Source organism: Sciurus carolinensis, chromosome 6 (assembly GCF_902686445.1).
Source record: "Sciurus carolinensis chromosome 6, mSciCar1.2, whole genome shotgun sequence".
Taxonomy (NCBI): domain Eukaryota; kingdom Metazoa; phylum Chordata; class Mammalia; order Rodentia; family Sciuridae; genus Sciurus; species Sciurus carolinensis.
Genome location: NC_062218.1, coordinates 27,927,430 through 27,954,595, shown reverse-complemented (window position 1 = coordinate 27,954,595; position 27,166 = coordinate 27,927,430). Strand labels below are relative to the sequence as shown.

The following is a 27,166-nucleotide window of genomic DNA, read 5'->3' as shown; positions in this document are numbered from 1 at the left end:
TCTTCCTGACTGGTATTATACTCATTGCTCTTCTTTCCAAGCACAGTTCAAGTGTCACACCCATTGTAGCCTTTTTAATTGGATCAGGTTAAAGAGTAGTGACTTCTTTTGCCTTCCTACAATATTTGGTTCCTATTTACTATAGCACTATATCACATGGTAATATAATTACTTGGCATTTTTTTTTTTTAATTATGAGCACCTCAAAGGCATCTACATTGTGTCCCTCCCCCAGTAATAGTGATTGAACCCAGGTGCTTCACCACTGAGCTATATCTCTAACCACTCCCAAGTCCCCATCTGTTTTTTGTTTTTGTTTTTGTTTTTTTTAATTTTGACTTGGGGTCTTGCTAAGTTGCTGAGTCTGGCCTTGAACTTGAAATCCTCCTAACTCAGCCTCCCAGATATCTGGGATTATAGATGTGTACCACCAAAACTGGCTACATTATCTTATTCTTACTGTATTATGAAAACTTAGGACATTGCCCACATTTTGTATATTATTTAAGATATTTTTTAAAGAAAGTCTTTATAGAAAAATTCATAATCAGGTACTCAGGTGTTCTCTTGGATAGTTATTTGAAATGTTAAGCTTAATTGATAGTGGACTGGGGTTGTAGCTCAGTGGTAGAGCACTTGACTAGCATATGTGTAGCACTGGGTTCAGTTCTCAGCACCACATATAAAGGTCCATCGATAACTAAAATTTTTTTAAATTTAAAAAAGTTTAATTGAGGGCTGGGGAGATAGCTCAGTCGGTAGAGTGCTTGCCTTGCAAGCCCAAGGCCCTGGGTTCAATCCCCAGCACCGCAAAAAAAAAAAAAAAAAAAAGTTTAATTGATAATTAAAATGAAAACCATGATTTATGGGTTTTATTTCAGTGTTTGAGATTATTCATACTTTCAGTTTAAAATAACAAAAATCTTTTGTGATAACTGTTGGCGTAAGTTCATATCTAACAGTAGATAATAAATGGAAAGTTTTCCACGAAAACTGATTATTGAACCTAACCTATTTAAAAGGAGTAAGTACTATTTATTTGATGAAGCTGTTGTCTAGTACCTCAGGATACAAACATGAATTGGCCTTAGCCCTTGCCTTTTAGAAACTTGGCTGTTTAGTTTTAGATGCTTGAAATAAGTGCTGAGATGGGGTTGAGGTATAGTTGGATTTTAGAAAGAAGGGGGAAATTCAGAAATATGTTTCATTAATAGAATCTTAAAACCCACTTATGTAGTTCTTTAAAATTTTCATCTTTAGTATATAGATAGGATTTTGACTATTTCTAGGAAATAACTTTCTGTGAAGTTTTGTTGTATCAGATTTGTCCATTTATATAGAAATAAAATTACTGTAATTCTTTGTTCTTCTAGGTGGTAATAAGCTACAGTCAACAGGAAGTAAAACAGAAGACTTAAAGGGAACTGAATGTGTTAAAAGTACTCCTGTCACTTCTGCTGTGCAGATTCCTGAAGTAAAAACAGACACAGTGTCAGAACCAGTCACACCAGCATCTCTTGCTGCTTTGCAGAGTGATGTGCAGCCAGTGGGCCATGATTATGTGGAAGAGGTATTGATTTGAGAATACTATGGTTGTGGAATTGGGTAAAAGGAAGAAATGCGTGACATTGTTGCAAACATGCTCCACATGTAAAAGTACACTCGGTTCTAGTTTAGATTTAAGTCACTTATGAAGGAATATCAAAAGTCTTATTATAAAAAAAGCTGTTAAAGCTTGCCTGTTAGCTTTTTATCCTTTTCCTTTTTACCAGTGTCACTGTGGTGTAAAGTAACTTTCATTTATTTGGCAGATATTGTGATGTTCTCTTTAGCTATCATAAACCTTAAAAATATAAAAATTCTGCCGGGTGCATTGGACACATGCCTATAATCCCAGCAGCTAGCTGAGTAAACTGAGGCAGGAGGATTGCAAGTTCAAAGCCAGCCTTATCTATTTAGCATGACCCTATCTCAAAATGAAAAATAAAAAGGGCTTGGGATGTGGCTGAGTGGTTACATGCTCTTGGTTCAATCCCTGGTGCCAAAAAAATTTTTATTTTTTTAAAATTCTGAACAGCTAAAATAATGATGAGGAGAGCCAGTGTTTCCTTTTTTAACAATTATTTTGATTTATGTTTAAAATTAGGTTGCTAATTTTAACACAACATTTATTTGGTTTCTCAAGTTGATTAGAACACTTCTTGTTTTACAGGTCAAGTAAATTAATAGATAGAGGAGCAAGGATACATCAGACTTGAATTAGGGTTAGAGTTTGCTGTTAGGAAAAAAACACAGTGTTGTAACACTGCTGTTTACTTTCACTTTATTGTAGAGCATTGTTTCATTTTTCTGAACTTTAGTGTCCACATCTATAAAAGAGGAATAGTCCTCAATAAAGTTATGAAAATTAAATGAAATCAAGTACCTGTTACAGTGTCTGGTGGGTTTTAGGTAAATATTTGTTCCTTGATTTGTTATCATGGAAGATTGCACATTATTTGAGTGCTTTATTCACAAGATGGACAGCTGCATTCTGTAATTTATAAGTAGTTTATAAACAAGTCTAACTTAGTTTCATCTTTTACAAATTTGAGCTAGGTGCAGTGGCACATTCTTGTAATTCCAGTGACTAGAGCTTGCAGGAGGATCACAAGTTTGGGCCAGCCTCAGCAACTTAGTGAGGCTCTGTCTCAAAACTACAAGGGCTGATGATTTTTTTTTTTTTTTTTTTTTTTTTTTATTTTTTTTCTAGTTGTAGGTGGACACAATAATACCTTTATTTTATTTTATTCATTTATGTGGTGCTGAGGATTGAACCCAGTGCCTCACACATACAAGGCAAGTGCTCTATCACTGAGCCAGGATCCCAGCCCAGGGCTGATGATTTGGTACAGTGATAAAGCACTCCTGGGCTCAAAATCCAGTAAGATTCGATTTTCTTTTAAAAAAATGTTCTTAACCCAAGCATCCTAAGTTTTGATGATTTGGGTTAATTAAATAATCCTAAATTCCAGAAATCTGCATTTAGAGCCAGTCTTAATACTTGTACAGTTTGATCTGCATATCCATTACAGAACTCATAGTAACATTCCAGCCTACTTAATCTTTCCGATTGTGCAGTAAAATAGTATAGACATATACTATTCTCCTACTAAATTTTAGTTACTCACAGCTATATTAAGTAATCCATGAATATTGTGTGTATGTAAGAATACACAAAATGAATCACAACATTATGTACAATTATGCACCAATTAAAAATTTGGAAGCAAAGAATCTCTGAGGGTTTATGAATGAAATTTAACAACTGTAACATCCCTGCTTTTTTCCTCATCAAGGTACGAAACGATGAAGGAAAAGTAATACGGTTTCATTGTAAATTATGTGAATGCAGCTTAATGATCCCAATGCTAAGGAGATGCACTTAAAAGGACGGAGACACAGACTTCAATATAAAGTAAGTAAATTTTAACCGTTTTCTTACAATTTTTTTCTTACAATTCAGAACATTCTTTATGCAAAACAAAACACCTAACCACACTCACTCAGTCTCTGAACTCACATTCTAAGAATTAGCTTGAACTTTTGATATTCATTATAAGTACTGAATCAGATGTTTGGTTTTATTTAATAGTTATTTTTATCTTTTTAATCTGTTGATTAACCTTTATTTTATTCACTTATTTATATGCAGTGCTGAGAAGCCAGTGCCTCACACATTTGAGGCACACACACTACCACTGAGCCACAAGCCCAGCCCTAATAGTTATTCTTAAGTAAATCTAATGTAACTATATTCTCATCAGTTTTGGTAATTGTGGCAAAAGGAACCAAATGTTGCTTAGGTGAAATAATCATATAAAGATAGTTGTTCCATATAGTGTTTGAAAAACACATCAAATTTTTATCTACCTCCTTTATCTTGGTAGAACTCCAAATAAATGAATTTTGAGATGAATTTTTTGAAAAATTCCATCACTTATCTTGCCCAAGAAATTCTTCATTGAATATACTTTAAGAATTAAGATAAATCTTAATATTTGAAGTCTTAACTAAGTTGGATTAATGCACTAGTTACATGTTTTCAGTTTAAAATGCAGGACTGGCAAAACAGTCTGTTAAAGAGCAATATTTTCATGAAAAGAAATCTTTTAACTCCAAGACAGACTCTTGGAATCATCTAATTATAAATAACTACAATTAAACATTCATCAGTCCCACAAGGATGAAATGACTTTCTTGGTCAGCACTAAGTTGCAATGCTTCTTACTTAGTAATTTTACATTTTAATTAATGTATTCTGAATTCTTTTCTCTGATCTAATTTAGTTATGCTGATTTTTCTTTTTAGTAGGAAATTTTGTGACTGTAAACCTCTATGATCAGTATATGCAGTTCTGTAGCTAAACATGCATGTAGATTGTTGAAGGAGGCTGCTCTTTTTTTTTTTAATGGTTTGTCTACATTTACAGAAAAAAGTAAATCCAGATTTACAAGTAGAAGTAAAACCTAGTATTCGAGCAAGAAAGATTCAAGAAGAGAAAATGAGGAAGCAGATGCAAAAGGAAGAATATTGGCGAAGACGAGAAGAAGAGGAACGCTGGAGGATGGAAATGAGGTAATATCTTTAACTTTTAATAGCATTTTAGTGATTCTGCCTTGATAAAAAGTTTTTCTGGGTATGTTGTCTTCCATTTAGAACAATTTAGGTTTATTTAATGAACTTTCAGTGTTTCATAAGATCCTAAGTCTAGAAAAAACTGTATTAAAGTTAAGTCATTGGGATTAAGAATTTTGTCAAAAGTGGTATCTTATATATAGTAAGTATATAAGGAAATAGTTTCATGTTATAAATGAATAAGTGCCTCGGTTTAAAACAGGCAAAATAGAATGGTTACCTGATACCAATATCCTGAGTATAAGATTTGATAGATTCTGAGCTATAATAATGTAGTTTTTTTTAAAAGACTCCTGTGTTAGAAACTTAGGAGGTTATAGGGGAAGAGAATCAAGAAAAAACATATTCCAGAGATTGATGGATTGATTATATAATTACTCATTTTATATACATGTGTGTTAGGTTTATCAATAATTTTACACAGTTTACTGATTTTTAGTAAATTCCAAACAGGGTTGGAAGTAGTTACCATTATCAATTTTAGAACATTTTTGCTATTCCTTAAAGAAACTATAAACCCATTAACATTCCCATTTTGTCCCCCATACTTCCCTTCCTACCGCAGCCCCAGACAACTTTTATAGATCTAAACCGTTCAGGAGATTTCATGTAAATAGAATAATGTAATATATGGTCTTGTGAGTCCACTTTCTTTCATTCTGCGTGTTTTCAGAGTTTCATCTGTGTAGCATGTTTGGTATTTTGTTTCTTATTATGGCTGAATAATGGCTTTGTTGTATAGATAATTATTAACATTTTGTTTTATGCATTCATCAGTTAATTGGTTTTGGAGTTGTTTCCACATTTGGGGTATTATACAATAATGCTGCTGTATTTTTGTACAAATTTTAAAATATAATTTTAAAAATTAGGAACAGAAAGCATACCGACATTTTGTAATCTTTTGTTTGCATATCTTCAACCTTTGTAAAATTAATATTTCATCTTATTTTTCATGACAACATAGTTTTCTTTTAGGCAGATAAAAATTTTTCTATACAATCAATCCCTTATTGTTAGATTCAGTATTTCCTTGTTATCATGTTGACCCTCCTTGAGGCTGTATCACACATATCATATGTGATCAGTTGCTTATTATAAAATTCCAGAAATAGAAGCATTTCATTAAGGAATACTCACCCTACTCCCTGTACTAAATAGGTAATGTAGGGGATCTCAAACTATCTGGTCTCAGGAGGACCCTTTATTTTTCCATTTTTATTGAGGACTCTGGAGAGCTTTTGTTCATGTGGATTATCTTTTAAGATTTTCTGTATAAACCAGGCATGGTGGCGTATGCCTGTAATTCAGTGACTTGAAAGGCTGAGGCAGGAGAATTGCCTGTTCAAGGCCAGCCTCAACAACTTAGTGAAACCCTAAGCAACTTAGTGACACCCTGTTTGTAAATTTAAAAATTTTTAGAAAGGACTGGGATGTATCTCAGTGGTAAAAGCACCTGTGGACTCAATGTCTGGTACCAAACAAACAAAAAGATTTATTATAATAGAAATTAAAACTAAGAAAATTAAATATTCATTTCATTTATCTTATTGAAGCAAATGTATTTGTTTAATTATAGTAGATTAAATGTATTTAACATATAATGTGAAATTTTACTATAAAATAACCATATTCCCCCAGAATATCGGGGGGACATTTATACTATTTTATATTTTTTTACACATCTCTTTAATGTCTGTCTTAAAATAGCAAAATTCTCACATCTGCTTTTTAAAAAATGTTTATTGTAAAAAATGGGATGCATCTTGTTTCTCTGTTTGTACATGAAGTAGATACATACCATTTGTGTAATCTTAAATTTACAGAGGGTAATGGTTTTTGATTCATTCTGTTATTTTTTCCTCTCCCCCCAACTCATATCTGCTTTTGATTTTCATTACATTGTGGTACCTACATGTTGCATCTTGATAACTACTGTACACTGAGAATAAAAATAGAAAGGGCAAATAAATACTTTAGTGTTATGAAGAAAATAATCTGACCTCATGGATCCCTAGGGGTCCCTGGACCACACTTTGAGAATATTTACTATAACTTACGTTAAATCTCTTCCAATTAGATATTATTAAATATATAGCCCTTTTGTTTCATTTTGGATTGCTTTTATGCTTGACCATTTGGCATATTAACATCCTTTTTCATTTTTGGTAAATTGCTTATTTTTATTATTTACTTACCTATTGGTTTGTACACACTTCTTATACAGTACTTATATGACTTTTATTATGTGTTATATTTAGTTTTTACCATTACATGTATACCAGTTTTTCTGTGTACAATAAAAATTAGTTCTATATCCTTTTGGAGTTTCTGCCCTTGTAATGTGTTGGACATTATTCTCTATACTAGGTCATATACTTATTTTGTTTACTTGTATGTCTAATATTTATTAAGCATTTAAGTGCCAGTAAATGTAGCATGAATTGGCAAACAACAGTTAAAGGTCCCAGCTATCATTTTATTTAAACATCTTTACCACTAATAAACTATCCCATGTTGGACTAAACATGATTTTTCAGAACCTTCAAGCTGTTTTTATTCATTTTTTTTTTCTCAAGGCCTAAATAACATAACAGGATATTTGGTTCCCTCAGTTCTCAGATTACCTAAAAAACAATGCTTATTCCCAATGTGGAGAAATGGGTAATTTTTTATGGTGGTAGTCAAGAAACATAATCCTTTCTTTAAGTTTTGTTTTTAAACAGTTTGTTAATAAAACTTGGTACCAAAATTTTCTTGACACATGGTTTTCTTTGAGAGCTGTTACTATGCTAGTTTGAAGTTGAAAGTGAAAATAGAACCCAGAGGGAAAAAGTAAAAAAAGACCATAGAATAGATTATAAAGATGTCAACTGTACACTAGATGTCCACATTCCAGGTTCAGCTCATGGTGTTTTGTTTGGTATACATAGTAAATTTTTGTCTGAACCAGCAACATAAGGTTTCATTAAAAAAAAAAAAAAAAAAAAAAATTCTGATGACGTTGGCATTGCATTCATTATTCCCTTATGGCAATAGTTATTATGAACTAAGTCACAGCTTTTGTTTCTAGCCAGGATATTTGCTTAGTACTTTATTAGAGTCCTGTCACTCTAAATAGGTCCCCAACGAGAATGTCTCACTGACCATGAGTTGCCATTTATCACTGTTCTACACCATTGGTTTTGTTCATAATAGAGAAATATATTTGTTTTGCTTGTATCACAAATAGGGAAATTAAAGGTATTCTAAGAGGTTCTCTTTAAGGGGGAAAAAATAGAGTGTCTCTTTGTTTTATAACGACCAACAGAATGTCATTAATGTCTGCGTGCACATTGGATCTTTTACATATATTACTGGTTGGGCCCCCTTAGTGTAGATATTTGGGGTTACAGTCTTTGCCTTAGGTGGGGGAGGTTGAAACACTAGGGCTTCTAATGTCTATTTTTTCTACTTTGACCTTGAGCTCTGAAGTTTTGTTCTGCTTTTCTCTTTGTTCTCTCTAGTTCTATTTTTACTTCCGATTACTTTTCAAAGCAAATAAGGGAAATCAGATAAAGTAGGGAAGAATAAAAGTGTTAGGCTGATTTGGGTAGAATTTTTTAAATTGATTTTTTTATGTCATCATTGATACAAGTTCTTGGGATGTGTTTTTCTTCATACCCCTCTAATATTTTTTGTGTTTCAGACGGTATGAAGAGGACATGTACTGGAGACGAATGGAGGAAGAACAGCATCATTGGGATGATCGTCGCCGAATGCCCGATGGGGGCTATCCTCATGGTCCTCCAGGCCCATTAGGTCTTCTGGGAGTCAGACCAGGCATGCCTCCTCAACCACAGGGTCCTGCAGTGAGTGTCCACTTTTTTATGTAAGGGATGAGAATTTATAATTTGAGTATTAGGAGATAGTTTGGAGGGCTAACTTTTAGACTTAATCTCATAATCTAGATGGGATTTTTTTTTTTTTTTCCGTCTGATTTAGATGTTTCTCACAAAGATCTGTGTTTTGAGTTTGTGTTCTGTACAAAATGGGCAAAAAAGTTAAAAGAAACATGTCATATAAGTTCAGACTACTGAAGTCAAGAAGATAACATTCAACAGTTACCCAAAAAACAGCAAACTCCTTTGCCTATTCTTTCTCATTTGTCATTACAAAGTCTTGGCTGTTGTAAAATTTTAGTTTGGAAAGCAAAATTTCAGAATCATCAATTTTTAAAGTTTATCAAAAAGTATTTTCAGTGGTAAACATGTTGCTCAATAGTAGAGGTCTTGCTTGGTGGTGAGTCCATGGGTTTGATTCCTACTGCCACCCCACAGAAAGGCATTTTCCTTGCCTTAGATTATGTTTTTTATAATTTCACTTAGTTTGAGGCAAAGTATGTTTGTGTACATCCAAACGTATGTAGTCTTGCATTTTCATTTCACTGAAATGAAAAGTTGAAATTTGTGTAAGTAGACATTTTGCTTAACTGGTTTTTATTGAAAAGATATGACCAATATGTATATATAAAACTGAAAAATAATATTACTTTTGCTCAGGAAACTTTTTTTTCCTTTGGTACCAAGGATCGAACCCAGGGGTGCTCAACCACTAAACCACATCCCTAGTATTTTTTAAATTTTATTTAGAAACAGGGTCTCACTAAGTTGCTTAGGCCCTCGCTAAATTGAAGTATAACTTTTCTCTCTAGCCCTTACGTCGTCCTGACTCATCTGATGACCGTTATGTAATGACAAAACATGCAACCATTTATCCAACAGAAGAGGAGTTGCAAGCAGTTCAGAAAATTGTTTCTATCACTGAACGTGCTTTAAAACTCGTTTCAGACAGTTTATCTGAACATGAGAAGAGCAAGAGCAAAGAAGGAGATGATAAGAAAGAGGGAGGTAAAGACAGGTGTGTTTTCAGTGTTATTTACGTATTTTTTGTTCTGCTTATGTACATTTGAAATAAGTTACAAAGACTGATAATTCCTGAATGAGTCTGCCTTAACTATGCTTATTAGATATGTAATATTTTCAGCTAAAATGAGAAATACATAGTCCCACTGACAACACAGTTTAAACCTTGTAATTTTACTCATTTTAAGTTTACATAAAAATGTATTAAATCTGTTTCAAAGCCTCTTATAGTTTTCCAGTTGCATTCAGCTGCTAATTTCTCTTTGTGTTGCATGTCCCCCTTTCAGTCTTTGTTTATTATTTTCTAGTAGCACTAATCATAAAGCATGAATAAGCCCAAACTTTAGCTCCATCTTTCATATCGAGTTTGTAGTATGATCTCTAACTTTTAAATTTCCTTTTACCTACCGTTTGGAAATATTTTTGTATTAATTCAAACATGACTTATTAACTTGTAAAAAACAGAAGTATTAGGTATCCTTTTTGCAGTTACCCTTTTGAGAACTTAATTTTTTTAAATTTTTAATTGTAGTTGGACATGATATCTTCCTTTAGTTAGTTAGTTATTATGTGATGCTGAGGTTCGAACCTAGTGCCTTGCACATGCAAGGCAAGTGCTCTACCACAGAGCTACAGCCCCAGCCCTTATTTCTTTAGGGCGGGGGGGGCGGGGGGAGGCAGTGGGGATTGAACCCTGGGGCACTCAATCACTGAACCACATCCCCACCCTATTTGTATTTTATTTAGAGACAGGGTCTCACTGAGTTGCTTAGCACCTCACTTTTGCTGTGACTGGCTTTGAACTCAAGATCCTCCTGCCTCAGCCTCCTAAGCCACTTGGGTTACAGGCATGTACCACCATGCCCAGCTGAGAACTTATTTCTTGATTTATTTTTAATCTATATTGCTTATCTAATGAAGTATAGTTTTAAAAATATATAGTTTTGTAGATGATGAAGATTCTAATAGTATTAAAATAATTTAATATTGTATCATGGTTCTGACTAAGAAATGTCATATTATGGGGGCAGAGGATGTATCTAGGTCAGTGCTAGAGTGCTTGCCTAACATGCAGGAGACCCTGGATTTGATGCCCAGTGCTGCAAAAAAGAAAGAAGAATGGGGAAAAAAGAAAGAAATGTCATGTTATAATATAAGTTGATTTTGCTACAGAGCTTTGAAAGGAGTGTTGCGAGTGGGAGTATTGGCAAAAGGATTACTTCTCCGAGGAGATAGAAATGTCAACCTTGTTTTGCTGTGCTCAGAAAAACCTTCAAAGACATTATTAAGCCGTATTGCAGAAAACCTACCCAAACAGCTTGCTGTAAGTATTATGGAAATGTTAAATTTACCCCTTATCTGGTTCAAAAGTTTTTGGCAGGACTAACTGTGCTTCAGTTTAAACCTCAGCCAGCCTTTAAATTTTTGGCTTGACTTTCTGTATTGAGTTTTTTGCTTAATTGTTCAAACTGATGAAACTATTTTCTGCTTTGTCTTTTTAGGTTTTATAGTGCTTGTTTTTGACATAAAGCCATCTTGCCAATTTATTTTGAAATGTACAATTGTAGCATATGCCCTCCTTTTCCTGTACTTTTTCCAATACAAAGTGTAGGGCAGTTGTTTGGGACAAAAAATGTTTTTTGTTTTTTGTTTTTGTTTTTTTTTTTCCTTAAACCCTGTGTATAGTAAGCTTAAATTTCTTAAATTAATGAACTTTTTTAGTTTAACTTGTTTTAATAAAATGTAACTGAAAGAAAGGATCTCTCTGGTTTTAATTTCTCCAGTTTTACTATGAATGCAGTAGAACATCCTTATCCTCAGGGATGTATTCCAAGACTCCCAGTCAAAACCTGAAATCTCAGACAATACCAAACTGTGTGTATTGTGTTTTCTTTATACATACATACCCATGATAAGGTTTGATTTATATATTAGGCGCAGATTGTCTTTGGTATATTTTAATTGCCAGCATCACTACTCTTGCACTTTGGGGCCATTAAGTAAAATAAGGGTTACTTGAACCCACACACTGCAATACCATGATGGTCAATCTGATAACAACAGTTCAACTAAGGGGCTAATGAGCTAGTACATATATTGCATGGATACACTAGGCAAAGTGATAATTCACATAGCTGGCCAGACAGGAGGGTGGCTTAAGATTTCATCATGCTACTCAGAACAGCATGCAATTTAAAACTTATGAATTATTTATTTCTGGAAATTTTTGTGTAATATTTTCTGACTGCAGTGACCATGTGTAAATGAAACTGCAGAAAGTGAACCTAGTGCCTTGCACTACAGATAAGGGATGACTTACACGTAGTTTCAGTCTTCAAATATTTGTAATGGTAGGAAGTATTTCTCTTGTCTCCAGCAAATCTTGGCAATACACAATTAATAGAACATTCCTCCTTTTTGGGGGGGGGTTGGAGGGAGTACTTGGAATTGAACTTGGGAGCACTCAACCAGTGAACCACATCCCCAGCCCTATTTTTATATTTTATTTAGAGGGGTTCTTACTGAGTTGCTTAATGTTTCACTTTTGTTGAGACTGGCTTTGAACTTGTGATCCTCCTGCCTCAGCCTCCCAAGCTGCTGGGATTACGGGCATGCACCACCGAGGATATTGATACTCCCTTTTGATTTTACAAAGCAACCTTACTTTAAAGCTTGAATTTAAAAGTTTTTTGTTTAAAGTCATGATATCTTTAATAAATATTATTTTAAAATCTTTCAATTTAGCCATTCTGAATTCAGGGATTGAAATTTCACTGTTAGTGTGGATTATATAGTACTAAGTCAGAATACTACCTGACCACAAGATTATACCAGATGACAAAGGGAACAGTGGAACTTAAGTTTGGACCCTCTAGCACTTAACTGTTATTTGTTCTATTACCATTGTTCTAGAGAGGAAGTTTCTTTTTGTTTCTTTCTTGTAATCTTCTTTCTGAGTATTAGAAACCAGCAGAATCAGCATCATTTGTCTTCTTACCTCTTTGGTGATCTCACTAGGACAATGAAAGGGGAAAGAAAAGATTTGGGGGCCTTAGAATAAATTCATAGAATTCATAAGAAACATCTCCATCCTAATGTGGTGCTTAATAAAATTACAACGCAGGAAATTCTGTATCCTAACTAACTGTTAAGCTAAAAGCAGATTGGTCTTTCAAATCCACCTGCTCTTATTATATAAGCAAATAAGCAAGTAAAATAAAAATTAATTCTTCACATCATAGTTAACATTTACATAGTACTATAAGTAGGTGTTTTACGTAGTTAACAACCATAAAGTATTAGGTACAGTTGTCCACATTTTATAGCAGCAGGCACAGGGTAAAAAATTTGCCCATCTTCACATGACTTACAAAGTAGAGCTAGGATTTCAGACTAGATGGATGCTACACTTATAAATAGTTCATGTAATTTTTTTGTCTGAAACTTTCATTTGTTCATTTAAAGTGGAACTTATTACATGTCTACCAAATTGCAGTGAATCTTTGGGTTTGTGTTTTGTTATTAAGTGAGACTTTCTGCTCCCTGATAAGGTGTGCATCTGTTGCATTCACCGAGATTATATACTGGGAATGGTTGAATTGTGACTCCTTTTAGGTCTAGTTATTTTAGTTCCTTCTAAATTCTGTAAATATGAAAAAAAAATGCCAGTATTTCTTTTATCTAAGAATTCATCATATATATATCCTAAGTACAAAAAACATTAAATATTAGCTTAAAGATTCTGAAAATAAGGAGGCACAAGAGATTAATGATATGAACATATATGATAGGTCTTAGATGGAGTAGTATATGATCCTGTCTTCATAGAATGGTTAGGGTGTTGGAAAACAAAGAATCATAATGAAACTGCGTTTGTCTGTTAATGCATACAACATATCTAACTAATTTCTTGTAATCTTCATTACATAGGTTATAAGTCCTGAGAAATATGACATAAAATGTGCTGTATCTGAAGCAGCGATAATTTTGAATTCATGTGTGGAACCCAAAATGCAAGTCACTATCACCCTGACATCTCCAATTATTCGAGAAGAGAACATGAGGGAAGGAGGTTGGAAAGCCGTTAAACATTCTACTTTTCTATTAACTTTTTTTGTTTTGTTTTATCATTATTATTATTTTCAATTTACCTACTCTTTAAGATGGCATTAAGCCCTAGAAGGCAACATGCTGGCATTACATGTTTATTTAATAGATTTGACTTATTTAGTGACCAGTTTGGATTGAGATCACTTCCCACAAAGTAAATGCTCTTCTTAATGTTGTTATATGAAACCCTTAGGATATGATTGGTTTTCTTGATTTTTTTTCTTTTCTTGCTAACCTCAGATTTCTGGAAAATTAAAAACTTCAAAATTATTTTTACTTGGCATAGTTGACTTGTGAAAAAATTTTTAAATGTTTGCTAGTAACTAGGGGCCACAACTTTAACTTCCATTAAGAAGTTCTCAATCTTGCCTTGTCTTAAAATAAGACAAGAAAGTTTCACAATCAAAATTGGCTAAATATTCATAGCACTTACATATTTAGAGGCATTATTATGTATGTAATCATGGATTTGGCTTATTCTGAGGTAAATATTTCTAGTTCTCTGAGGTTGCTCTTTGGTTTGGAGCACTTTCATAAATGTAGATAATCCTAATGCACACAGATTTTGGTATTTGGCCTGAATATCATATTAGAATTAAAAATAAATTAGGCAGATACAGTTAGTGAATTAAGAGTACAGTTCAGCATTTTTAAACTTAATTTACAATTGTAGAATATGAATCCTGCTGGTGCCAGCAATGTTGCTTTAGGGACTGTTCTGTAACATTTTAAAGCTTCAAAAGCTTTTAAGCCAAAAAGCATGATCAGTGTCTGCAGTATGTTGGTTCTTTTGTTTCATGGGTCAGATAAAATTTACTTTGTTTCCTTTCATGTTGTTTTTATACATCTTAACTTGTTAAATATGGAGTTGCACTAATATTTCTTTGTGATATAGGTTAAGAAAAGCCTCTCGATTACTGTCCCTTTAAATTTGTTTTCTTACAGCAAAGCATTTTTTTAAAGCACTGGGCTTTCTACAACCCAGGAAAAGGGCATTTTACCTAAAATGTCATTGGGAGACATGTCTAATCATGCATACTTTGTGTATTTACCATATTAGGATTTGTATGTTGTATCTTAAGCTTTGCATCTTTAAAATAAATGTTTCATGTAAAGGATCTTTTATACGAACATGAGTTTCCACTCAAGGTTTGGCCATGGGTGTTGCTGGAGAAAGAGTCAATCTGGTCAGGTCATAAGTAGCATATGACCTTTCACTTATGTAGCATACAACCTTTAACTTATGTAGCATATGATCTTTTATTTAGGACTGGAAATTTTAAAACTTTCTAATACAAAATATTTATAAATGTTTATATATAAAATATATAACAATTAACTTTGTTTCAGAGTACATTATGTCCAATTATGTTTAGACTGAATTAAATTAGTGCAGTATCAAGCCTTTTTATTAAGTTGCAAAGAATTAAATAGTGTCATAAGTGTTAAGTTCTTTGATAACCTGTCCCTTCTAAAGGAAACAAAATTATATTTTTGTCTGACCCAGACTCAAGTTAGAATTACTGTTCTGAATTTTATAAATACAATCCTGAGGGAAATGGTCAGTCCAAAATTGAAAGATTGTGCTTCAAGACACTGAGCTGGAAAGTTGAATATGCAAAAGTGTAGAAACATTGATAGAGTGTTCCTTGCTGCAGATAACTGCAGTAAATCATGTCTTTAGCTTCATTATGAAGATTGCTTCTTTCTTGCTGCAGAGTAACGGTATGTATTCTCTCTTACTGCAGCTCCCAATGCTCTGTGTCTTAAAATCACTTAAAGCCTACAGCTTGCTTTGGGGAGTTAGTACAGGGGGTAAGGAAGGCTTTGCCGGAAGAACATTGTAAATCTTGAGACTTACTATTTGCACATAGTGTGGTAACCTCTTTAATGTGTAAAAACCCTGTTTAATATGAAAAAATTATTCAATAAAGGAAATTAAATTGTTCAAATAACTGTTAAACGCATGGTGGATCTACTTTATAGTACTGTGTTTGACAGTTAAATATTTAATAAACATTTAATTGACTTAAAGCTTGAAATGTTCAAAATGCTCTAACCCTTGCTACAGAATCGTTTTCTGCAGCAAGTCAAGTATTGTGTGTGTTTTTTTTCACCTATAGCTTATCAGGCCCGGTCCAAAGCCTTCTAGCAGAGGGGATTGATTCCTGTCAGGGGTTGCTGCCAAGACATCGGAAGGATTTTTGACCAAGGTTTTCAAAAGCTCAGTGTCACATCTGCCATTTGATTAAGGAGGGATTTTGGATGCAGAGACTGGCATTTATTGTCTTTCATGTGGCTGTTTTGTTTGTTTTGTCTTTGTCTCCTCTAGAATTGAGCAGTGTTCACACTAGTTTTTAAATGGTTGAGTGGATTATATATTTTACATAACCATGTTAATTTATATTAATATATTCCCATTAACTTTTAATCATAAAATAGTGTGGACACAGCATGTCTTCTAATTGGTGATTAACCCCTTAAAATTTATGAAATATATTCATGTAGAATAATAATTTACATTTTGTTTTTAAATTAACTGATTTTTGTTTTAACTGGGTGTTAGGCAGAAAGTATGATTTTTAGCACAATATATCTAAGGGGTTAATCCATTTGAAATATTTAAAATGGGTGCAAAAATCCACACTCTAAATTTAACAACAATTTCCTACTTATAGTTCTAATATGTTTTTAACTTGCAATAGGTGTCTTGGCATCTTTGAATTTGTGTCATTGATTAAAATTTCGAAAGTTATGAATGCTTGTGAACAAAATTAATTTCTTATGTATTGGAGGAAATTTTAAAATTGCAAATTTACATTAGATTATTTAGAAACTTAGAAGGAGATTGCACATCGTCACCTATTTGCATTTTAGCTTTAGCAAAATATAAATAAGGAACATGGAAAAAGATCCTTTAAAAGCATGTTCTGGATGCTTTGAAGAGTCAGAGTGGTTTGGGGGAATTTTTTTTTTTTAAACCTTAACTGTGTTTTCATGTGTCTTTCTTCCTTATTTCAAAATAGTCTTTTTCTTATTAGTTTCTTGTTTTCATTGGATGACTTGCAAATTTTGAAATTACCTACTGATATTTTGTCTTAATAGTTTCTTTTTAGCACCAAATCCCTCCTTTGTTGCCCATTCTCAAAATACTACATAGTTTTCCTTGATTATCTATAAGACTTCCTTTTTATAGGTCTTTTAAAAATTTTTTTATCTATCTAATTATTTGAGAAATAATAACTGAGAAAAGAAAACCCAGATGGGGGGAAATTCTTCATCAGTTTTTAAACATAGTTCTTTATATTTCATCTGCTTAGAAGGACAAGTTCTCTTTTTCTAAGATTTCTTAATACTCATGATAAGATATACATTGAAGTAATTTGCATCTTACCTTTTTCTTGTTTTATCTTATGTTTCTTCTTTTGTCCCTAATATTCATTTGGGGTACTCAATGAATTATATTCTGAGTGCCTCATGATTTCGGCATTCTTTGAACAAAGGACTGTTACAGTTAACTGATTATATAGAAAACGTACTTTAAAGTCACTGAAAACTGAATTAGATTGAAAAAATTACTATTTGCTTGCTAATAATTTGATTAGCACATTTGATATTTCATGCACATTTTATAGACTTGTTTAGTTGAATATATGGTTGGTCCTTTGACTGCTTATGTGAGTGACTTTTCTTAAAGTTAATTTCTCGTCCTGGTTTACTTTCATATTTTCTCCTCAAGTTTTGTGTACATTTATGTTTTAACCAAGTTAAAAGACCCTACGTATTATTTATCATCAAAATAGTCATCTTCTTTCACCTTCTCTGTTCTTAATTCCATTTAACCATGCTAGTTTCTGTTACCCTCTTCTGCTTTACCCATTGTTTCTCTAGTTACTCTTTGGAATACATTTGTGAAAACTTGGAATTTTAAAGGGCATTTCCTATTCTAAAATCCTCTTATGGAAGAAAATCATTGAACTCTTAAGAGAAATGCCTGTTTGGGGGTCTCTCCCCCCCACTACTGTATTGATCATTCTATATTTATCATCAGTTCTTTGCTATATTAGTCCCAGAATAACCTATGATCACTTAGAAGACTCAAACTCAGTAGTTAATTGTACATTCTCATTTATTAAGGTGGATTTTTGTGTTCCCTTTGTCTTGTCATCTTTGTGCTGGTGCGCTGTGTCCAGTAATCTTTCCTTTATTAGATTTCATTTGGGTGGGTAGGGCTTATTTTTCCAGAAAATATTATATTATTAAGTTAAGAATTTAACTTAATTCTCCTTTTATCTTATTATTGACTTATGTAAATTTGTTGAAAAATAACTCCCTGGGTGTGTTAAAGTGCTGACAAACTTCAAATGGCTCATGTGACACTGATGCTACTTTAAGGAAGTGTCTTGCTCACCTGGTCAAACACCCATTCCTCACTGCATTTTGCCAATTCAATCCATTTTAGATGTAACCTCGGGTATGGTGAAAGACCCACCGGACGTCTTGGACAGGCAAAAATGCCTTGACGCTCTGGCTGCTCTACGCCACGCTAAGTGGTTCCAGGTTCGGAACATCATTTTACTTTTTTCTTGTAGCCTTATGAGAGAGTCGTTCAGTACACATGTTTAACTGTGCTTAAACATTTCAAAAGATTGCCCAAGCAATACTATTTTAAATTAAATCTCAGAAAATGTTAACATAGAAAGCTGGGTGTGAACATTTGCATATTGCAATTACTATTAATTTGACAATAAACTTTGGTTTGGGGGTGTTTTGTAGTTTGGGTTTTTTTCTTTTTTCTTTTTAGTGGCTATATTTAAAGTTGACTTGTTTAGGAACATCACATGTTTGTGTATATATATTATATTCCATAAGGCTGCAGATTAACTTTGCTTTAAATAATGGAATATGTGTTTAAAGCTTTGTGTATAGTTTTTTAAGATTCCCCCCTCCCCTCTTTCTCTAAGTTAATAAGTGTAGGGAATGAAAGGTGAGGAAGCAGCTGTTTGGTTTAGTGACTTTGCAGTCATGCAAAGGCACAGCAAGGAAACCAAACAGATTTCCTTAGCCTTTCAGTCCCTAGACAAACTTTTTAGCTCTTCACTATTTCTTTTTATTTCTAATGTAGGCAGATTTTTTTTTTCTTTTTTCTTTTTTCTTTTTTCTTTTTTTTTTTCTGTTTTTTAGTTTACTGTTTTAAATGAATACAGGTCAAGGTTCACAGGGGATCAAGAAATGTTATTCTTGTATAATCTGTTTACTTTGACCTACATACCAACTTTTATATACTAACCCTGGCATAAAATACTGCTGTAAATGGCAGCTCATTGAATCCAACTTTTAAGTGTGATTATTTTTATCTGAGCTTCCATTGAACAGTGGTATTTTAACTTTTTTTCATCAAGGGATATTTTCTGTATTTCTAAGTTTTAATCCAGTTGGTTTTTGTATTGCCCTCAAGGCTAGAGCTAATGGTCTGCAGTCCTGTGTGATTATCATACGTATTCTCCGAGACCTCTGTCAGCGAGTTCCAACGTGGTCTGATTTTCCCAGCTGGGTAAGTAGTTAGAAACTGCATGGTGTGAAAAAAAGAAACATTTAAGAAATATTTCTGCAGTTACTTTTTACCCTTAGCTTATATTTAGTCATCAGTTTTATTTTTATTTACTAAATACAGGGTTTTGTTGTTGGGGCCTTTTTTTTTTTGGTACCAAGGATTGAATTCCGGGGCACTTGACCACTGAGCCACATCCCCAACTCCTACTTCATATTTTATTTAGAGATAGGGTCTCACTGAGTTGCTTAGTGCCTCGCCAATTACACGCATGCACCACCATGCCCAGCCTGTTGTTGGTTTTTTGTTGATTTTTTTTTTAAATCCCTTCTTATGGGAAATCTGAGGATCTTAGCATGTTTAATTTTTCTCACAAGTTGCTAAATAATTATGTTTCATATTTATTTTGTATTTTTCCTTTGCTCCTTTTTTCTCTTCACTTCAGTGTTTATCGATTTTTTAAAAAATACTACTGCAGTAATTAGTTGGTTTTTACATATAGATATATATAAAAGACTGAAAATGAACTGTTAAGCCCCCTATACAGGATTTTGTTGATGTGGTTTTTTTTAAATAATGTATAAAGTTGAGAATTTTGAAAATTCAGTAATGCACAATGGTTCGAAATAAGTATTAAAAGCCTCCTTGTTTAAAGACAAATTTATGTTAACAGTTTGCTGTGATTTTTTTCTCGGGGGGGGGGAGTTTATACTTATATGCATCATATATATTTGGTTCAAACTGTGTTGCCAGGGGGTGTTGCTGGGGTTGAACCTAGGGCCTTACACATCTTAAGCAAGTACTCCATCCATGAACTGTACCATCCCTGTGTTTCTATTTTTATATTCCTTATTTGAACTTTTTTGGTTCCTGAATAGCAGAGCTTTAGATAGGGATTCATTCAGAAATAACTTTCTTGATTCCACAGGATTAGTGAGACATGGACAACTAAAGTTACGTAAATTATTTTTTTGTTTTTTGTTTTTTAAACTTAAAAATGATTGTACTGTTTATATACTATTTGCATCTTTCATTAACAGAATACATCTTAGGACTTTTTGAAAAGCACCTCATTCTCTGTATTAACTGTATAGTATTCCCTTGTGCTGTATAGTATCCATTTGATGAACACCGGGGTTGTTTGTAGACTTCAGCTATTAAATCCTCATATTATATAGTATTGTCGGGTTTTTGAAGGTAGAATAAATAGCCACAGCTCAAATTCCAAGATCAAAGAACATGTTCTAATTGTTCACCAGAAAGTTGGATTATTTAAAATTTCAAAATATTCTGGGATATCATCATACTTTTTATTTTTATTGTTTTGTTTTTGGTAGTGGGGATTGAACCCAGGGGCATTAAACCATTGAGCTACATCCCTAACCCTTTCAGTTTTTTTTATTTTGAGACAGCGTCTTAAGTGACTGAGACTGTTTTTTATTTATTTATTTATTTATTTATTTATGTATGTATGTTTATTTATTTATTTATTTATTTTTTGAGACTGGCTTTTAATCCTAAATCCTCCTGCCTCAGCCTCCTGAGCTGCTGGGATTACAGGCGTGCACCACTGCACCCAGAACTCATCATACTTCCTAATGCTTAACAATATGATAGGCAAAATAAGTCATCTCATTTTTCATTTACTTTGTTTTTTTTTTTTTTCTTACTGGGAATTGAACCCAAGGATGCTTTCCCAGTTGAGTTTATTTTGAGACAGTGTCTCAGTAAATTACTGAGACAGGTCCTAGACTTGTTAACTCTTTCCACAATAAGAAATTGGCCTCTGTCTTTGTTAAAGGATTTTTTTCCAGTTTCTCATCTGCTCTTCAACTTATGACAATTCTTATTATATAAAAGCTTTCTAAATTTTTATAAGTTACGCTGGGTGTGGCTGGGTGTGGTGATACATGTGTAATCCCAGCAGTTTAAGAGGCAGAGATAGGAAGATTGCAAGTTCAAGGTCAGCCTCAGCAACTTATTGAGACTGTCTCAAAATAAAAAAATTTTTTTAAAGGATTGGGGTTGGGGATGTGGTTTAGTGTTTAAGTGCCCCCCAGGTTCAATCCCTGGTATCAAAAAAAATTATATTTTAATTCATTAGTCCTTTATGATTTCTGGATTTTGTTTTTGACTTACAAAGACTTCTCCCATACTGTAGACTACAAATTGGTTCTTAAAATATTTTCCTGTAGACCTTAATTTTTTCCCTCAAATTGTGTTTTCTACAGGCACATTCATGTGTATTTAATAAACAGCAAAATCTCCTGGAAGGGTATGTTCCAACTAACAGTAGTGATTGTTTAGTGGGAGGAAGGGATGGTTAGGATAAATATTTAATTTTTACCAGGCAAAAACATAAGTATTACTTGTTTAATTAAAAATTGACTTAAAAGCTAGAAATTGATCAAAGATAAATTCAGCTGTGTATTTTCGTAGGCAGATTACCAAATTATTTCTGTATTTGAATGGTTCACTAGGTCTTTATTGAAGTGACTTTTCATTTATTGACTGACTGCATTTTATCATCAGATAGTTCTTAACAAAAGTGTACTTTAAATTTCATACATATTTGAGAATCTGCCATCACCACTACTTGAAGGACAAATATTTTGTTAGGTCACAATTTTTTCCTCCTCATTTGTTGAAGTTGCTCCATTATCTTCTGACATTTAGTATTACTGAATCTAAATCCCAGCTTTTTTTTTTTTTTTTTTTTAACCAGGAATTGAAGTCAGGGGCACTCAACCACTGAGTCACATCCCCAGCCCATTTTTATATTTTATTTAGAGACAGGGTCTTGCTAAGTTGCTGAGGCTGACTTTGAACTCAAAATCCTCCTGCCTCAGTCTCCCAAGCTTCCACTGCACCTGGGAAAAATCTTGTTTGTATTATCAGTATTTCCTAAAAATGTTAACATTTTCTTGTTCTTTGCTTTTTACTTTCTTATAGCTAAGGTTGAAAAATAATTTTGTTAGTCTCTGTCTTCTTTCTTCTTGTATCCCCAACAACCTAGTTTTCAGCTATGTCCTATTTGCTATTCATTTATTAGTTCTGTAACTTACTTTGCATTTCGGTTTACTTTATTAGCTCTATAATCTTACTAACCTCTTAATTTTTTAAAATATTTTTATTAGTTGTTGATGGACCTTTATTTTATTTACTTATTATATGCGGTGCTGAGAATCAAATCCAGTGCCCAGTGCTGTATCACTGAGCCACAACCCCAGCCCCATAACCTCTTAATATCTTAATTTTAATTGCCTTCAGTTACTCATCAGATTCTAGAACTCCAATATTAGCAAAATTTGCCTTTATTCTCACAAATTAAGATTCATTCAGAGCAGGTTTCATAGAAAATCTTCAATAGACTTCAAATTTTACAGCAGTTTTTGGCTCACAGAAAAATCAGGTGAAAAGTATTGATTGAGTCCCCACATATTCTTTGTCATTATACATGCACAACATCTCCTACCATCAGCATCCTGCACCAAAGGTACATCTGTTACAGTTGAACTACTCTGACATGTCATTATCACCTAAAATCTCTACAGAATAGATTTTTCATCTCTATTTTTCATATTATATACCATACAAGTACAAAAATGTCATGCAATTCTATTCCCACCTTTTTAAAATGTGTTTTTTATTCTTAGTTGAAATGTAATAATTGTATGCACTTATGGGGTGTACAATGTGACATTTCAGTACTTGTATATAATGTATAATGATCGGCTCAGATAAATAGGCATATTCTTCTTTTCTTTGTGCTGGGAACATTCAAAACCCTCTCTTTACTATTTTGAAATATACATTTAGGACTAATAATGTAAGTTGGGTAGAATGCTTATAGCATATATGAGGTCCTGGATTCTATCCCCAGCACCACCAAAAGAAAAAGAAGCATACAATTAATTGGTTTCAACCATAATTACCTCACTGTGTTATAGAACATGAGCAGTTATTTTGCCTATCCAGTTGGATCCCCTGTACCCATTAACAATCCTATCTTCATTTTACCTCATCCCTACACATCTTCCCAGGCCCTGGTAACTACCACTATACTCTGTCTGTAGTTTGCAGTTCTATGAAATAAACTTTCAAGCTTCCACATGTAAGTGAGAACATGCAGTATTAATCTTTCTCAAAAGCCTGATGTATTTTGCTTAACATAATATCCTCATTTTCATCCATATTACTACAATGTCAGAACTACCTTCTTTTTAATGACTGAATAACATTCTGTAGTGTGTATATGCCATAATTTTTTATTCAGTTATCTGTTAATGAATTTTTTTTTTAATACTTCTTTTTCTTCCACTGTGCATTATAAGCTTTGCTTTTAGAAAGGAGTTGGATTTGGCTACATGGAACCTTGCTAGCAGACATGGGCTATGTCCTCTTCTGTATCTGTCTCAGGTTTTAAACCCAAGAACCTTTTCTCTTGCAAAATCTCCATTTGTTCCCTGAAATAGATCCAACATATTCTTTTAGGAACAACTTCACTTCTGACACCAGGGAGGGTGTTTGAGGCCCTTGTGTTGAGAATTCACAACCATCTTTGATGTTATCTTTTCCCTATGTAATTGGTTCTCACTTATTTTTTGTTATTTTACTTGCAATTTAGCCCTGTCTTTTTTTATTGGGAATAATTAAATGTGAATAATTATGATTCTTCTGCTCTTTCTTAATTTACACAAAGCCTTCAGCATTGCAAATTATAATGCCTTTTTTCTGGTGAGGTAGATGGTGGTCAGGAGAGGTTTTTCCTTTCAGGAAAACTTCTTCTCCTAGAACTACCCTACCTACAGCATGACTCATGCTACCCTTCTTCAACTTGGAGGTTATTGATGAAATCTTTTGGATTTTGTTTATTTAGCCAACCCCCATCCCTCCCCCCACCTTTTTTTGTGTGGGGGTTGCCTAGAGATCTCAATAAGACCTACATGAGAGTTGCCCAAACAGGATAAGTGCTTGGGTAAATTTCTTGGAAATGTTCTTCACTGACTGACCTTTCCTCTGTTTGATTCAGGTTATTACAAGCATGCACATTATATTTCTTTTCTTTTTTTTAAATCTCAGTATTGGGCATTGAACCAGGGGTGCCCTACCACTAGACTGCACCCTCAGCCCTTTTTTAAATTTTGTTTTGAAACAGTTTCACTAAGTTGCCAAGGCTGACCTCAGACTTGTGATCCTCCTGCCCCAGGCTTCTGAGTCACTGGGATTATAGGTGTGCACCACTGTACCCAACTTATAATTTACCTTTTTTTTTTTTTTTTTTTTTAACATTTTTAGTTGTAGATAGGCACAGTACCTTTATTTTACTTATTTATTTTTATGTGGTGCTGAGGATATACCCCAGTTCCTCACAAGTACTTTATACTGAGCTGCAGCCCAGCCCTTGTAATTTACTTTTTAATCATAGTCATGTTTGGGACCCAGATCATCTTGGGATTTGACTCTTGTGTATTGTAACTTTAATAACTTTTCTTCTTGATTTTCATGAAGGAAATTGGAAATTCTTATGGACTTTATTTTCAGTTTTATATAGCATTCTGATTACTTACTTTGAACAAATAATTAACAATGCTTACTTTTATGGTTTTTCCTATACATCGCAATGAGCATTGAAAATGGTATTCTACCTTCAAATTAGTTCTTTTGTCCTGAATTCATGGTGATGAAATAAAGAAAAATTAGGTGGAGTTCTTTTGTAAGGTTGGTCTGACATCAGAATTGCTATATAGTATCTACATCTTTAGCATGGTATACCTGCTATAATTTATAAATGGTATGTAGTTAAATTTTTTAAATATTCATTATATATTTTATTTCTAAAGAGTATATTTGGATGATAAATACTTCACAAAAAAGAATGATTTTGGGCTGGGGAGATAGCCCAGCTGGTAGAGTGCTTGCCTTGCAAGCACAAGGCCCTGAGTTTGATCCCCAGTACCACCAAAAAAAAAAAAAAAAAAATGATTTTTTTGTAGTATAGGTGAATTTCCAAAGTTGTGTTTAAAGAACAATAAGCCAGACACAAAAAGTCACATTGTTTCCATTTATATGAAATAATGAGAATTTAAAAAAATTCATAGAAGGAATGTATGTCTTTATGGGAAAGACTGCGTTAAGGGGTAAGAAGTTTACTTTGGTGTTATGGAAATGTTTTAGAACTAGAGAGGGGTGATGATTGCACAACACTGAATAAAATGCTAGTTAGTTATTCACTTTTAAAAATAGTTAATCATACATTATGTAAATTTTACTTGAGCAATATTTTTAAGTCATCTCAGATGGTGGGGAGAACTACTCTAATAATACTTCTCACATAATATTTAAAATATGTGATTTAATATTACTTTCCACATATTTTTTTGGTTTCTTCAAGGTATTTGTAGGTAATTTAGATATTGGTACTATTAGCTTACATAGTAAGAGTTCCTATCGACCACTGATGAAATCAATGAAAAACTTTTAAATGATAGTATATTGATAACCCCAGGCAAAGAACTGGCATTATCTTTGCTTACAGAAGAATCAGCAAATTATACATGGAGTATCATTTCATTCACTTTAATTTAAAAGAGTAACTCAGCATTAACTAAAAGTAAAGTTTCCCCAAAAAGGCATGGCCATTTAAGACTTTTCTACATTTCATCACATTGAAGAAAGTTACTCTGCACAAATTATATTACAAAAGTACAACTTCCTATGATTAGACTTAAAAATGGAACTCTGTCACACATACATTGGTATTAATCTATGTCAACTAGAATATATAATTGACTTTGTATATAAAATTGTTCATAATCTATAAAATCCTATTTTAGTAGCATAAATATTATAATCTGTAAAATATGAATAATAGTTATATCTACCTCCAGAAGGTGGTTGTAATGGTTTAAAAAAAAAAAAATGTAAAAAAGGGACTGGGGTTGTGGCTCAATGGTAGAATGCTTGCCTCCTAGCACATGTGAGGCACTGGGTTTGAATCTCAGCACAATAAATACATACATACATACATACATACATACATACATGTATACATACAACTAAAAAAATTTTTTTAAATGTATATGAAAACTTAGACCAGTGGTTACTGTAAGATAAGTGCTCAGTAAATAGTAGCTATAATGGTGAAGAGAATAACTTATACTATTATTTAATCAGAACTAATTCTAGAGCTTTCTTCTAGTCTCACAAACAACTACAAAGAATATTTTTTGTGCTTTAAGAGGACTTTTTTTTTTTTTTTTTTTTTTCCCCTAGGTGAGCTTTTTACCTACAGTGGTCTTGGACAAATTGCTTAATACCTTTTAAGGTGTTTTTTTGTTTTTTTGGTTTTTTTTGTCTTTAAAATTGTTGACATAATAGCATCTATAAAAATTAAATGAATCATGTTTTAATTGCTTAAGCTTAGTGTCTGCCATGCTAATTAAGGGAATGTTAATTCCACCAATGATGGGAAGGAAAAAATAACACTTCATGAATACTTGCCTGAAATCCCAGCAGCTCTCAAGAGGCTGAGGCAGGAGGATCCCAGGTTCGAGACCAGCTTCAACAACTTAGCAAGGCCCTGCCTCAAAATGAAAAGGGCTGGGGGTTTGGCTCAGTGATTCAGAACCCCTGGCTTCAATCCCTGGTACAAAAAAAAAAAGTTAAATACAAGCAAATATTACAGTCATAGATTTTGAATCATTTTAATATGGAGAGTTTTTCTCTAAGTGATTCTAGCCACCAAGATCCTTTCCTTTTCAGCCTGAAGTGTCATTTCCCTAAAACACATGCCATATCTTATTCTTAATATTCCTAAATTCATAACTGATTATCTAATTTTCTCACAACTTTCTCTAAAAACACATAGTAAAAATCTTAGACATTTGAAAAGCTGCATATTTTATGAGTTCTTTTTTTTTTT

The 27,166-nt window shown here is 33.1% G+C and overlaps 1 protein-coding gene across 1 annotated transcript in view; it reads left to right on the top strand.

Annotated features, from left to right (window-relative positions):
* Positions 1-27,166, top strand: part of Zfr (zinc finger RNA binding protein) — a 76,844-nt gene that overhangs the window by 37,860 nt on the left and 11,818 nt on the right. Inside the window, 10 exon segments of the mRNA XM_047555395.1 lie at positions 1,374-1,570; positions 3,339-3,393; positions 3,396-3,457; positions 4,472-4,617; positions 8,366-8,528; positions 9,371-9,576; positions 10,755-10,905; positions 13,512-13,653; positions 18,154-18,251; positions 19,150-19,245. Coding sequence (XP_047411351.1) covers positions 1,374-1,570; positions 3,339-3,393; positions 3,396-3,457; positions 4,472-4,617; positions 8,366-8,528; positions 9,371-9,576; positions 10,755-10,905; positions 13,512-13,653; positions 18,154-18,251; positions 19,150-19,245 — 1,316 coding nt within the window.